The sequence below is a fragment of the Ranitomeya imitator genome, chromosome 1 (assembly GCF_032444005.1).
Source record: "Ranitomeya imitator isolate aRanImi1 chromosome 1, aRanImi1.pri, whole genome shotgun sequence".
NCBI classification, from domain to species: domain Eukaryota; kingdom Metazoa; phylum Chordata; class Amphibia; order Anura; family Dendrobatidae; genus Ranitomeya; species Ranitomeya imitator.
Genome location: NC_091282.1, coordinates 772794035 through 772807361, shown reverse-complemented (window position 1 = coordinate 772807361; position 13327 = coordinate 772794035). Strand labels below are relative to the sequence as shown.

The following is a 13327-nucleotide window of genomic DNA, read 5'->3' as shown; positions in this document are numbered from 1 at the left end:
CGGGGTCCCACACGGCGTTTGCGATTAGCGAAAAGTTGAGCCTTCTCCTGGGACAACGTCAAATTGTCCACTACCTGAGTCCAGATCTGCTGCAACCTGTCCACCACAGAATCCACACCAGGACAGTCCGAAGACTCAACCTGTCCTGAAGAGAAACGAGGATGGAACCCAGAATTGCAGAAAAATGGAGAGACCAAGGTAGCCGAGCTGGCCCGATTATTAAGGGCGAACTCAGCCAACGGCAAAAAGGACACCCAATCATCCTGGTCTGCAGAAACAAAACATCTCAGATATGTTTCCAAGGTCTGATTGGTTCGTTCGGTCTGGCCATTAGTCTGAGGATGGAAAGCCGAGGAAAAAGATAGGTCAATGCCCATCCTACCACAAAAGGCTCGCCAAAACCTTGAAACAAACTGGGAACCTCTGTCAGAAACAATATTCTCAGGAATGCCATGCAAACGAACCACATGCTGGAAGAACAAAGGCACCAAATCAGAGGAGGAAGGCAATTTAACCAAGGGCACCAGATGGACCATTTTAGAAAAGCGATCACAGACCACCCAAATGACTGACATCTTTTGAGAAACGGGAAGGTCAGAAATGAAATCCATCGAAATATGTGTCCAAGGCCTCTTTGGGACCGGCAAGGGCAAAAGCAACCCACTGGCACGTGAACAGCAGGGCTTAGCCCTAGCACAAATCCCACAGGACTGCACAAAAGTACGTACATCCCGTGACAGAGATGGCCACCAGAAGGATCTAGCCACTAACTCTCTGGTACCAAAGATTCCAGGATGACCAGCCAACACCGAACAATGAAGTTCAGAGATAACTTTACAAGTCCACCTATCAGGGACGAACAGTTTCTCCGCCGGACAACGATCAGGTTTATTCGCCTGAAATTTTTGCAACACTCGCCGCAAATCAGGGGAGATGGCAGACACAATGACTCCTTCCTTGAGGATACTCGCCGGCTCAGATGAACCCGGAGAGTCTGGCACAAAACTCCTAGACAGAGCATCCGCCTTCACATTTTTAGAGCCCGGAAGGTATGAAATCACAAAATCGAAGCGGGCAAAAAATAACGACCAACGGGCCTGTCTAGGATTCAAGCGCTTGGCAGACTCGAGATAAGTAAGGTTCTTATGATCAGTCAATACCACCACGCGATGCTTAGCTCCTTCAAGCCAATGACGCCATTCCTCGAATGCCCACTTCATGGCCAGCAACTCTCGGTTGCCCACATCATAATTACGCTCAGCAGCCGAAAACTTCCTGGAAAAGAAAGCACATGGTTTCAACACTGAGCAACCAGAACCTCTCTGTGACAAAACCGCCCCTGCTCCAATCTCAGAAGCATCAACCTCGACCTGGAACGGAAGAGAAACATCTGGTTGACACAACACAGGGGCAGAACAAAAACGATGCTTCAACTCCTGATAAGCTTCCACAGCAGCAGAAGACCAATTAACCAAATCAGCACCCTTCTTGGTCAAATCGGTCAATGGTTTGGCAATGCTAGAAAAATTACAGATGAAGCGACGATAAAAATTAGCAAAGCCCAGGAATTTTTGCAGACTTTTCAGAGATGTCGGCTGAGTCCAATCCTGGATGGCTTGGACCTTAACCGGATCCATCTCGATAGTAGAAGGGGAAAAGATGAACCCCAAAAATGAAATTTTCTGCACACCGAAGAGACACTTTGATCCCTTCACAAACAAAGAATTAGCACGCAGGACCTGGAAAACCATTCTGACCTGCTTCACATGAGAGTCCCAATCATTTGAGAAGGTCAAAATGTCATCCAAGTAAACAATCAGGAATTTATCCAGATACTCACGGAAGAGGTCATGCATAAAAGACTGAAACACAGATGGAGCATTGGCAAGTCCGAACGGCATCACTAGATACTCAAAATGACCCTCGGGCGTATTAAATGCAGTTTTCCATTCATCTCCTTGCCTGATTCTCACCACATTATACGCACCACGAAGATCTATCTTAGTGAACCAACTAGCCCCCTTAATCCGAGCAAACAAGTCAGATAACAATGGCAAGGGATACTGAAATTTCACAGTGATCTTATTAAGAAGGCGGTAATCAATACACGGTCTCAGCGAACCATCCTTCTTGGCTACAAAAAAGAACCCTGCTCCCAGTGGTGATGACGATGGGCGAATATGTCCCTTCTCCAGGGATTCCTTCACATAACTGCGCATAGCGGCGTGTTCAGGCACGGATAAATTAAATAATCGACCTTTAGGGAATTTACTACCAGGAATCAAATTGATAGCACAATCACAATCCCTATGCGGAGGTAGGGCATCGGACTTGGGCTCTTCAAATACATCCTGAAAATCAGACAAGAACTCTGGGACCTCAGAAGGAGTGGATGACGAAATAGACAAAAATGGAACATCACCATGTACCCCCTGACAACCCCAGCTGGATACCGACATAGAGTTCCAATCCAATACTGGATTATGGGTTTGCAGCCATGGCAACCCCAACACGACCACATCATGCAGATTATGTAGCACCAGAAAGCGAATAACTTCCTGATGTGCAGGAGCCATGCACATGGTCAGCTGGGTCCAGTACTGAGGTTTATTCTTGGCCAAAGGTGTAGCATCAATTCCTCTCAACGGAATAGGACACCGCAAAGGCTCCAAGAAAAACCCACAACGTTTAGCATAATCCAAATCCATCAGATTCAGGGCAGCGCCTGAATCCACAAACGCCATGACAGAATACGATGACAAAGAGCATATCAAGGTAATGGACAGAAGGAATTTGGATTGTACAGTACCAATGACGGCAGACCTATCGAACCGCTTAGTGCGCTTAGGACAATCAGAAATAGCATGAGTGGAATCACCACAGTAGAAACACAGACCATTCAGACGTCTGTGTTCTTGCCGTTCAACTCTGGTCATAGTCCTATCGCACTGCATAGGCTCAGGTTTAATCTTAGACAATACCGCCAAATGGTGCACAGATTTACGCTCGCGCAAGCGTCGACCGATCTGAATGGCCAAAGACATAGACTCATTCAAACCAGCAGGCATAGGAAAACCCACCATGACATCCTTAAGAGCCTCAGAGAGACCCTTTCTGAACAAAGCTGCCAGTGCAGATTCATTCCACAGAGTGAGTACTGACCACTTCCTAAATTTCTGACAACATCATCCTTCTATATCATCCTGACCCTGGCACAAAGCCAGCAAATTTTTCTCAGCCTGATCCACTGAATTAGGCTCATCGTAAAGTAATCCGAGCGCCAGGAAAAACGCATTGACATTACTCAATGCAGGGTCTCCTGGCGCAAGAGAAAATGCCCAGTCCTGAGGGTCGCCGCGCAAAAAAGAAATAATAATCAAAACCTGTTGAATAGGATTACCAGAAGAATGAGGTTTCAAGGCCAGAAATAGCTTACAATTATTTTTGAAATTAAGAAACTTAGTTCTATCACCAAAAAACAAATCAGGAATAGGAATTCTTGGTTCTAACATAGATTTCTGATCAATAGTATCTTGAATCCTTTGTACATGTGTAACGAGATTATCCATTGAAGAGCACAGACCCTGAATATCCATGTCCACACCTGTGTCCTGAAACACCCAAATGTCTAGGGGGAAAAAAAGACTGAACACAGAGCTGAGAAAAAAAAATGATGTCAGAACTTCTTTTTTCCCTCTATTGAGAATCATTAGGTAGGCTCCTTGTACTGTTATGTAGGCAATCCAGTGACACAGTGTGCCAGCAATCAGAGCACATACAGTGATCTGACAATAACCCAAAAACAATAGAACGAGCTCTGAGACGTGGAATCTCTGTAGACCGCAATACCTGAACCTATCCTAAACACAACTAAAGGCAGCTGTGGATTGCGCCTGTCACTACCTATGCAACTCGGCACAGCCTGAGGAGCTGACTAGCCTGAAGATAGAAAAACAAGCCTGACTTGCCTCAGAGAAATACCCCAAAGGAAAAGGCAGCCCTCCACATATAATGACTGTTAGCAAGATGAAGAGACAAACGTAGGGATGAAATAGATTCAGCAAAGTGAGGCCCGATATTCTAGATAGAGCGAGGATAGCAAAGAGAACTTTGCAGTCTACAAAAAACCCTAAAGCAAAAAACTACGCAAAGGGGGCAAAAAGACCCACCGTGCCGAACTAACGGCACGGCGGTACACCCTTTGCGTCTCAGAGCTTCCAGCAAAACGAAAAGACAAGCTGGACAGAAAAAGTAGCAACAAAAGCAAAGAAGCACTTATCTAAGCAGAGCAGCAGGCCACAGGAAAGATCCAGAAGCTCAGATCCAATACTGGAACATTGACAAGGAGCAAGGAAGACAGAATCAGGTGGAGTTAAATAACAAGCAGCCAACGAGCTCACCAGAACACCTGAGGGAGGAAGCTCAGAAGCTGCAGTACCACTTGTGACCACAGGAGTGAATTCAGCCACAGAACTCACAACAGTGCAGTCACTGTGTACATACTGTACATTACATTACGGGTCCTGATTTACATCCTGTATTATACCCCAGAGCTGCACTCACTATTCTGGTGGTGCAGTCCCTGTGTACATACATTACATTACTGATCCTGAGTTACATCCTGTATTAGGCCATGTTCACACTTTGCGGTTTTTACCGCGGCGATTTTGCAGCTGCGGGTCCGCAGCAGTTTCCATAGCGTTTACAGTAACATGTAATCCCTATGGAAACTGCAAACCGCTGTGCACATGCTGCGGGAAAAACCGCGCGGGAATGCAGCGGTTTACAACCCGCAGCATGTCACTTCTTTGTGCAGAATCGCAGCGATTCTGCACACATAGGAATGCATTGATCCGTTTACTTCCCGCATGTGGCTGTACCCACCATGCGGGAAGTAAGCGGATAATGTGCGGGTGATACCCGGGGTGGAGGAGAGGAGACTCTCCTCCAGGCTCTGGGAACCATATTTGTGTAAAAAAAAAAAGAATTAAAATAAAAAAATAATGATATACTCACCTCTCAGCGCTGCACGCGGCCGTCCGGTCTCAGGTTTGCTATGCGACCAGGACCTGCGGTGACGTCGCGGTCACATGACCGTGACGTCATGAAGGTCCTGCTTGCATAGCATCTTTGGAAACGGACCGCCGCCTGCAGCGCCGAGGAGATCGGGACGTCAGAGGGTGAGTATATCATTATTTTTTATTTTTAACATTACTATTGATGCTGCATATTGCTGCATGTGCAGCATCAATAGTAGGGGTTAAATCCCGCAGCGGAACCCGCAGGACAAAACGTGATAAATCTGCAGGGATAACCGCAGCGGGTTTGCCCTGCAGATTTATCAAATCCGCTGCGGGAGAACCCGCAGCCCCCTTTCTAGGTGCGTCTGAACATGGCCTTATACTCCAGAGCTGCACTCACTATTCTGCTGGTGCAGTCACTGTGTAACATAGTAACATAGTAACATAGTTAGTAAGGCCGAAAAAAGACATTTGTCCATCCAGTTCAGCCTATATTCCATCATAATAAATACCTTGTGTAATGTAATGTACATACATTACATTACTGATCCTGAGTTACATCCTGTATTATACTCCAGAGCTGCACTCACTATTCTGCTGGTGCAGTCACTGTGTACATACATTACAATACTGATCCTGAGTTACATCCTGTATTATACTCCAGAGCTGCACTCACTATTCTGCTGGTGCAGTCACTGTGTACATACATTACATTACTGATCCTGAGTTACATCCTGTATTATACTCCAGAGTTGCACTCACTATTCTGCTGGTGCAGTCACTGTGTACATACATTACATTACTGATCCTGAGTTACATCCTGTATTATACTCCAGAGTTGCACTCACTATTCTGCTGGTGCAGTCACTGTGTACATACATTACATTACTGATCCTGAGTTACATCCTGTATTATACCCCAGAGCTGCACTCACTATTCTGCTGGTGCAGTCACTGTGTACATACATTACATTACTGATCCTGAGTTACATCCTGTATTATACTCCAGAGCTGCACTCACTATTCTGCTGGTGCAGTCACTGTGTACATACATTACATTACTGATCCTGAGTTACATCCTGTATTATACCCCAGAGCTGCACTCACTAGTCTGCTGGTGCAGTCACTGTGTACATACATTACATTACTGATCCTGAGTTACATCCTGTATTATACTCCAGAGCTGCACTCACTATTCTGCTGGTGCAGTCACTGTGTACATACATATATTACTGATCCTGAGTTACATCCTGTATTATACCCCAGAGCTGCACTCACTATTCTGCTGGTGCAGTCACTGTGTACATACATTACATTACTGATCCTGAGTTACATCCTGTATTATACTCCAGAGTTGCACTCACTATTCTGCTGGTGCAGTCACTGTGTACATACATTACATTACTGATCCTGAGTTACATCCTGTATTATACCCCAGAGCTGCACTCACTATTCTGCTGGTGCAGTCACTGTGTACATACATTACATTACTGATCCTGAGTTACATCCTGTATTATACTCCAGAGCTGCACTCACTATTCTGCTGGTGCAGTCACTGTGTACATACATTACATTACTGATCCTGAGTTACATCCTGTATTATACTCCAGAGCTGCACTCACTATTCTGCTGGTGCAGTCACTGTGTACATACATTACAATACTGATCCTGAGTTACATCCTGTATTATACTCCAGAGCTGCACTCACTATTCTGCTGGTGCAGTCACTGTGTACATACATACATTACTGATCCTGAGTTACATCCTGTATTATACCCCAGAGCTGCACTCACTATTCTGCTGGTGCAGTCACTGTGTACATACATTACATTACTGATCCTGAGTTACATCCTGTATTATACTCCAGAGTTGCACTCACTATTCTGCTGGTGCAGTCACTGTGTACATACATTACATTACTGATCCTGAGTTACATCCTGTATTATACCCCAGAGCTGCACTCACTATTCTGCTGGTGCAGTCACTGTGTACATACATTACATTACTGATCCTGAGTTACATCCTGTATTATACTCCAGAGCTGCACTCACTATTCTGCTGGTGCAGTCACTGTGTACATACTGTACATTACATTACTGTTCCTGAGTTACATCCTGTATTATACCCCAGAGCTGCACTCACTATTCTGCTGGTGCAGTCACTGTGTGCATACATTACATTACTGATCCTGAGTTACCTCCTGTATTATACCCCAGAGCTGCACTCACTATTCTGCTGGTGCAGTCACTGTGTACATACATTACATTACTGATCCTGAGTTACATCCTGTATTATACTCCAGAGCTGCACTCACTATTCTGCTGGTGCAGTCCCTGTGTACATACATTACATTACTGATCCGGAGTTACATCCTGTATTATACCCCAGAGCTGCACTCACTATTCTGCTGGTGCAGTCACTGTGTACATACATTACATTACTGATCCTGAGTTACATCCTGTATTATACTCCAGAGTTGCACTCACTATTCTGCTGGTGCAGTCACTGTGTACATACATTACATTACTGATCCTGAGTTACATCCTGTATTATACCCCAGAGCTGCACTCACTATTCTGCTGGTGCAGTCACTGTGTACATACATTACATTACTGATCCTGAGTTACATCCTGTATTATACTCCAGAGCTGCACTCACTATTCTGCTGGTGCAGTCACTGTGTACATACTGTACATTACATTACTGTTCCTGAGTTACATCCTGTATTATACCCCAGAGCTGCACTCACTTTTCTGCTGGTGCAGTCACTGTGTGCATACATTACATTACTGATCCTGAGTTACCTCCTGTATTATACCCCAGAGCTGCACTCACTATTCTGCTGGTGCAGTCACTGTGTACATGCATTACATTACTGATCCTGAGTTACATCCTGTATTATACTCCAGAGCTGCACTCACTATTCTGCTGGTGCAGTCACTGTGTACATACTGTACATTACATTACTGTTCCTGAGTTACATCCTGTATTATACCCCAGAGCTGCACTCACTATTCTGCTGGTGCAGTCACTGTGTACATACTGTACATTACTGATCCTGAGTTACATCCTGTATTATACTCCAGAGCTGCACTCACTATTCTGCTGGTGCAGTCACTGTGTACATACTGTACATTACATTACTGTTCCTGAGTTACATCCTGTATTATACCCCAGAGCTGCACTCACTATTCTGCTGGTGCAGTCACTGTGTGCATACATTACATTACTGATCCTGAGTTACCTCCTGTATTATACCCCAGAGCTGCACTCACTATTCTGCTGGTGCAGTCACTGTGTACATACATTACATTACTGATCCTGAGTTACATCCTGTATTATACTCCAGAGCTGCACTCACTATTCTGCTGGTGCAGTCCCTGTGTACATACATTACATTACTGATCCGGAGTTACATCCTGTATTATACCCCAGAGCTGCACTCACTATTCTGCTGGTGCAGTCACTGTGTACATACATTACATTACTGATCCTGAGTTACATCCTGTATTATACTCCAGAGGTGCACTCACTATTCTGCTGGTGCAGTCACTGTGTACATACTGTACATTACATTACTGTTCCTGAGTTACATCCTGTATTATACCCCAGAGCTGCACTCACTTTTCTGCTGGTGCAGTCACTGTGTGCATACATTACATTACTGATCCTGAGTTACCTCCTGTATTATACCCCAGAGCTGCACTCACTATTCTGCTGGTGCAGTCACTGTGTACATGCATTACATTACTGATCCTGAGTTACATCCTGTATTATACTCCAGAGCTGCACTCACTATTCTGCTGGTGCAGTCACTGTGTACATACTGTACATTACATTACTGTTCCTGAGTTACATCCTGTATTATACCCCAGAGCTGCACTCACTATTCTGCTGGTGCAGTCACTGTGTACATACTGTACATTACTGATCCTGAGTTACATCCTGTATTATACTGCAGAGCTGCACTCACTATTCTGCTGGTGCAGTCACTGTGTACATACTGTACATTACATTACTGTTCCTGAGTTACATCCTGTATTATACCCCAGAGCTGCACTCACTATTCTGCTGGTGCAGTCACTGTGTGCATACATTACATTACTGATCCTGAGTTACCTCCTGTATTATACCCCAGAGCTGCACTCACTATTCTGCTGGTGCAGTCACTGTGTACATACATTACATTACTGATCCTGAGTTACATCCTGTATTATACTCCAGAGCTGCACTCACTATTCTGCTGGTGCAGTCCCTGTGTACATACATTACATTACTGATCCGGAGTTACATCCTGTATTATACCCCAGAGCTGCACTCACTATTCTGCTGGTGCAGTCACTGTGTACATACATTACATTACTGATCCTGAGTTACATCCTGTATTATACTCCAGAGTTGCACTCACTATTCTGCTGGTGCAGTCACTGTGTACATACATTACATTACTGATCCTGAGTTACATGCTGTATTATACCCCAGAGCTGCACTCACTATTCTGCTGGTGCAGTCACTGTGTACATACATTACATTACTGATCCTGAGTTACATCCTGTATTATACTCCAGAGCTGCACTCACTATTCTGCTGGTGCAGTCACTGTGTACATACTGTACATTACATTACTGTTCCTGAGTTACATCCTGTATTATACCCCAGAGCTGCACTCACTTTTCTGCTGGTGCAGTCACTGTGTGCATACATTACATTACTGATCCTGAGTTACCTCCTGTATTATACCCCAGAGCTGCACTCACTATTCTGCTGGTGCAGTCACTGTGTACATGCATTACATTACTGATCCTGAGTTACATCCTGTATTATACTCCAGAGCTGCACTCACTATTCTGCTGGTGCAGTCACTCTGTACATACTGTACATTACATTACTGTTCCTGAGTTACATCCTGTATTATACCCCAGAGCTGCACTCACTATTCTGCTGGTGCAGTCACTGTGTACATACTGTACATTACTGATCCTGAGTTACATCCTGTATTATACTCCAGAGCTGCACTCACTATTCTGCTGGTGCAGTCACTGTGTACATACTGTACATTACATTACTGTTCCTGAGTTACATCCTGTATTATACTCCAGAGCTGCACTCACTATTCTGCTGGTGCAGTCACTGTGTGCATACTGTACATTACATTACTGTTCCTGAGTTACATCCTGTATTATACCCCAGAGCTGCACTCACTATTCTGCTGGTGCAGTCACTGTGTGCATACATTACATTACTGATCCTGAGTTACCTCCTGTATTATACCCCAGAGCTGCACTCACTATTCTGCTGGTGCAGTCACTGTGTACATGCATTACATTACTGATCCTGAGTTACATCCTGTATTATACCCCAGAGCTGCACTCACTATTCTGCTGGTGCAGTCACTGTGTACATACTGTACATTACATTACTGTTCCTGAGTTACATCCTGTATTATACCCCAGAGCTGCACTCACTATTCTGCTGGTGCAGTCACTGTGTACATACTGTACATTACTGATCCTGAGTTACATCCTGTATTATACTCCAGAGCTGCACTCACTATTCTGCTGGTGCAGTCACTGTGTACATACATTACATTACTGATCCTGAGTTACATCCTGTATTATACCCCAGAGCTGCACTCACTATTCTGCTGGTGCAGTCACTGTGTACATACTGTACATTACATTACTGTTCCTGAGTTACATCCTGTATTATACCCCAGAGCTGCACTCACTATTCTGCTGGTGCAGTCACTGTGTACATACATTACATTACTGATCCTGAGTTACATCCTGTATTATACTCCAGAGCTGCACTCACTATTCTGCTGGTGCAGTCACTGTGTACATACATTACATTACTGATCCTGAGTTACATCCTGTATTATACTCCAGAGCTGCACTCACTATTCTGCTGGTGCAGTCACTGTGTACATACATTACATTACTGATCCTGAGTTACATCCTGTATTATACCCCAGAGCTGCACTCACTATTCTGCTGGTGCAGTCACTGTGTGCATACATTACATTACTGATCCTGAGTTACATCCTGTATTAGTCTATGTTGACTTGTTTATGCAGCACGTATTTGTTATGTATTACTCCAGTGCAGCACTCAATAATCCGCTGTTACTTTGTATCTCTTGGTTTTGCTGTATGATACAGTAGTTGGAGTTTGGGGTGCGGTAACCTGAGGACGTAACAGCTGGAGGTTAGAAAAAAGTGACCTTCTATGGGCGTGGCTGCGGGTGGCCACGTGTTACATGGAGGCGGCCAGATTATGTTCTCTTGTAACTGCCGACCTATCAGGGTTGGGGGCGGGGTTACAGTGTGGGACTCTAAGTTTAAGTGGTGAAACCACTGGGAGAGACAGAGAGCGGAGAGACAGAAGCCTGGAGAGAAGAGGACAGCGCAGAAACCGGGCAGAGCGCGGAAAGTTGGGGGCAGTGATTGGAGAGACCAGCGCAGAAACCGGGGCAGCAGCGGGGATCTGATTCCAGTACATGCTGAAATTAAGAGGAAGAAAAAACATGTGATACCCGACCACAGAGAGGAAGGGACGTGACGTGACCCAGAGGTCTGTGGAGGCTGACTGATTGAGGGGGCCCGTAGAGGCTGACTGATAGAGGGGGTCCGTAGAGGCTGACTGATAGAGGGGGTCCGTAGAGGCTGACTGATTGAGGGGGCCCGTAGAGGCTGACTGATAGAGGGGGTCCGTAGAGGCTGACTGATAGAGGGGGTCCGTAGAGGCTGACTGATTGAGGGGGCCCGTAGAGGCTGACTGATTGAGGGGGCCCGTAGAGGCTGACTGATAGAGGGGGTCCGTAGAGGCTGACTGATAGAGGGGGTCCGTAGAGGCTGACTGATTGAGGGGGCCCGTAGAGGCTGACTGATAGAGGGGGTCCGTAGAGGCTGACTGATCGAGGGGGTCCGTAGAGGCTGACTGATTGAGGGGGCCCGTAGAGGCTGACTGATTGAGGGGGCCCGTAGAGGCTGACTGATTGAGGGGGCCCGTAGAGGCTGACTGATTGAGGGGGCCCGTAGAGGCTGACTGATAGAGGGGGCCCGTAGAGGCTGACTGATCCAGGGGGCCCGTAGAGGCTGACTGATCCAGGGGGCCCGTAGAGGCTGACTGATTGAGGGGGCCCGTAGAGGCTGACTGATTGAGGGGGCCCGTAGAGGCTGACTGATTGAGGGGGCCCGTAGAGGCTGACTGATTGAGGGGGCCCGTAGAGGCTGACTGATTGAGGGGGCCCGTAGAGGCTGACTGATTGAGGGGGCCCGTAGAGGCTGACTGATTGAGGGGGCCCGTAGAGGCTGACTGATTGAGGGGGCCCGTAGAGGCTGACTGATTGAGGGGGCCCGTAGAGGCTGACTGATTGAGGGGGCCCGTAGAGGCTGACTGATTGAGGGGGCCCGTAGAGGCTGACTGATTGAGGGGGCCCGTAGAGGCTGACTGATTGAGGGGGCCCGTAGAGGCTGACTGATTGAGGGGGCCCGTAGAGGCTGACTGATTGAGGGGGCCCGTAGAGGCTGACTGATTGAGGGGGCCCGTAGAGGCTGACTGATTGAGGGGGCCCGTAGAGGCTGACTGATTGAGGGGGCCCGTAGAGGCTGACTGATTGAGGGGGCCCGTAGAGGCTGACTGATTGAGGGGGCCCGTAGAGGCTGACTGATTGAGGGGGCCCGTAGAGGCTGACTGATTGAGGGGGCCCGTAGAGGCTGACTGATTGAGGGGGCCCGTAGAGGCTGACTGATAGAGGGGGTCCGTAGAGGCTGACTGATAGAGGGGGCCCGTAGAGGCTGACTGATAGAGGGGGTCCGTAGAGGCTGACTGATAGAGGGGGCCCGTAGAGGCTGACTGATTGAGGGGGCCCGTAGAGGCTGACTGATAGAGGGGGTCCGTAGAGGCTGACTGATAGAGGGGGCCCGTAGAGGCTGACTGATTGAGGGGGCCCGTAGAGGCTGACTGATTCAGGGGGCCCGTAGAGGCTGACTGATTGAGGGGGCCCGTAGAGGCTGACTGATTCAGGGGGCCCGTAGAGGCTGACTGATTCAGGGGGCCCGTAGAGGCTGACTGATTCAGGGGGCCCGTAGAGGCTGACTGATTCAGGGGGCCCGTAGAGGCTGACTGATTCAGGGGGCCCGTAGAGGCTGACTGATTCAGGGGGCCCGTAGAGGCTGACCGATTAGAGGGGGCCCGTAGAACCTATAAGGAGAGATTGTCACATACAGAAGGCCTATAGAGACTGTCCGACTGTGAGCCCAAGTGTCAGAGGAGGTGAGACAAGCCATGACGCAGAGTGTCACCC

At 47.1% G+C, this 13327-nt stretch overlaps 2 protein-coding genes across 4 annotated transcripts in view; one reads left to right on the top strand and one right to left on the bottom strand.

Annotated features, from left to right (window-relative positions):
- The first annotated feature begins 11386 nt into the window (after positions 1-11386).
- Positions 11387-13327, top strand: part of FLVCR2 (FLVCR choline and putative heme transporter 2) — a 29105-nt gene continuing 27164 nt past the window's right edge. The window contains exon 1 of one of the 3 annotated variants that reach the window (XM_069736178.1): positions 11387-11592. The gene's annotated coding sequence lies outside the window, so the exon portion shown is untranslated. The remainder of the gene's footprint in view (positions 11593-13327) is intronic. The other 2 variants (XM_069736187.1, XM_069736191.1) reach the window with 2 other exon arrangements.
- Positions 11528-13310, bottom strand: LOC138645066 (uncharacterized protein DKFZp434B061-like). The gene is made up of 2 exons (XM_069734139.1): positions 13249-13310; positions 11528-13196 (listed from the first exon to the last, which is right to left on the bottom strand). Exons 1-2 carry the CDS (start codon positions 13308-13310, stop codon positions 11528-11530), a joined length of 1731 nt encoding a protein of 576 aa, XP_069590240.1.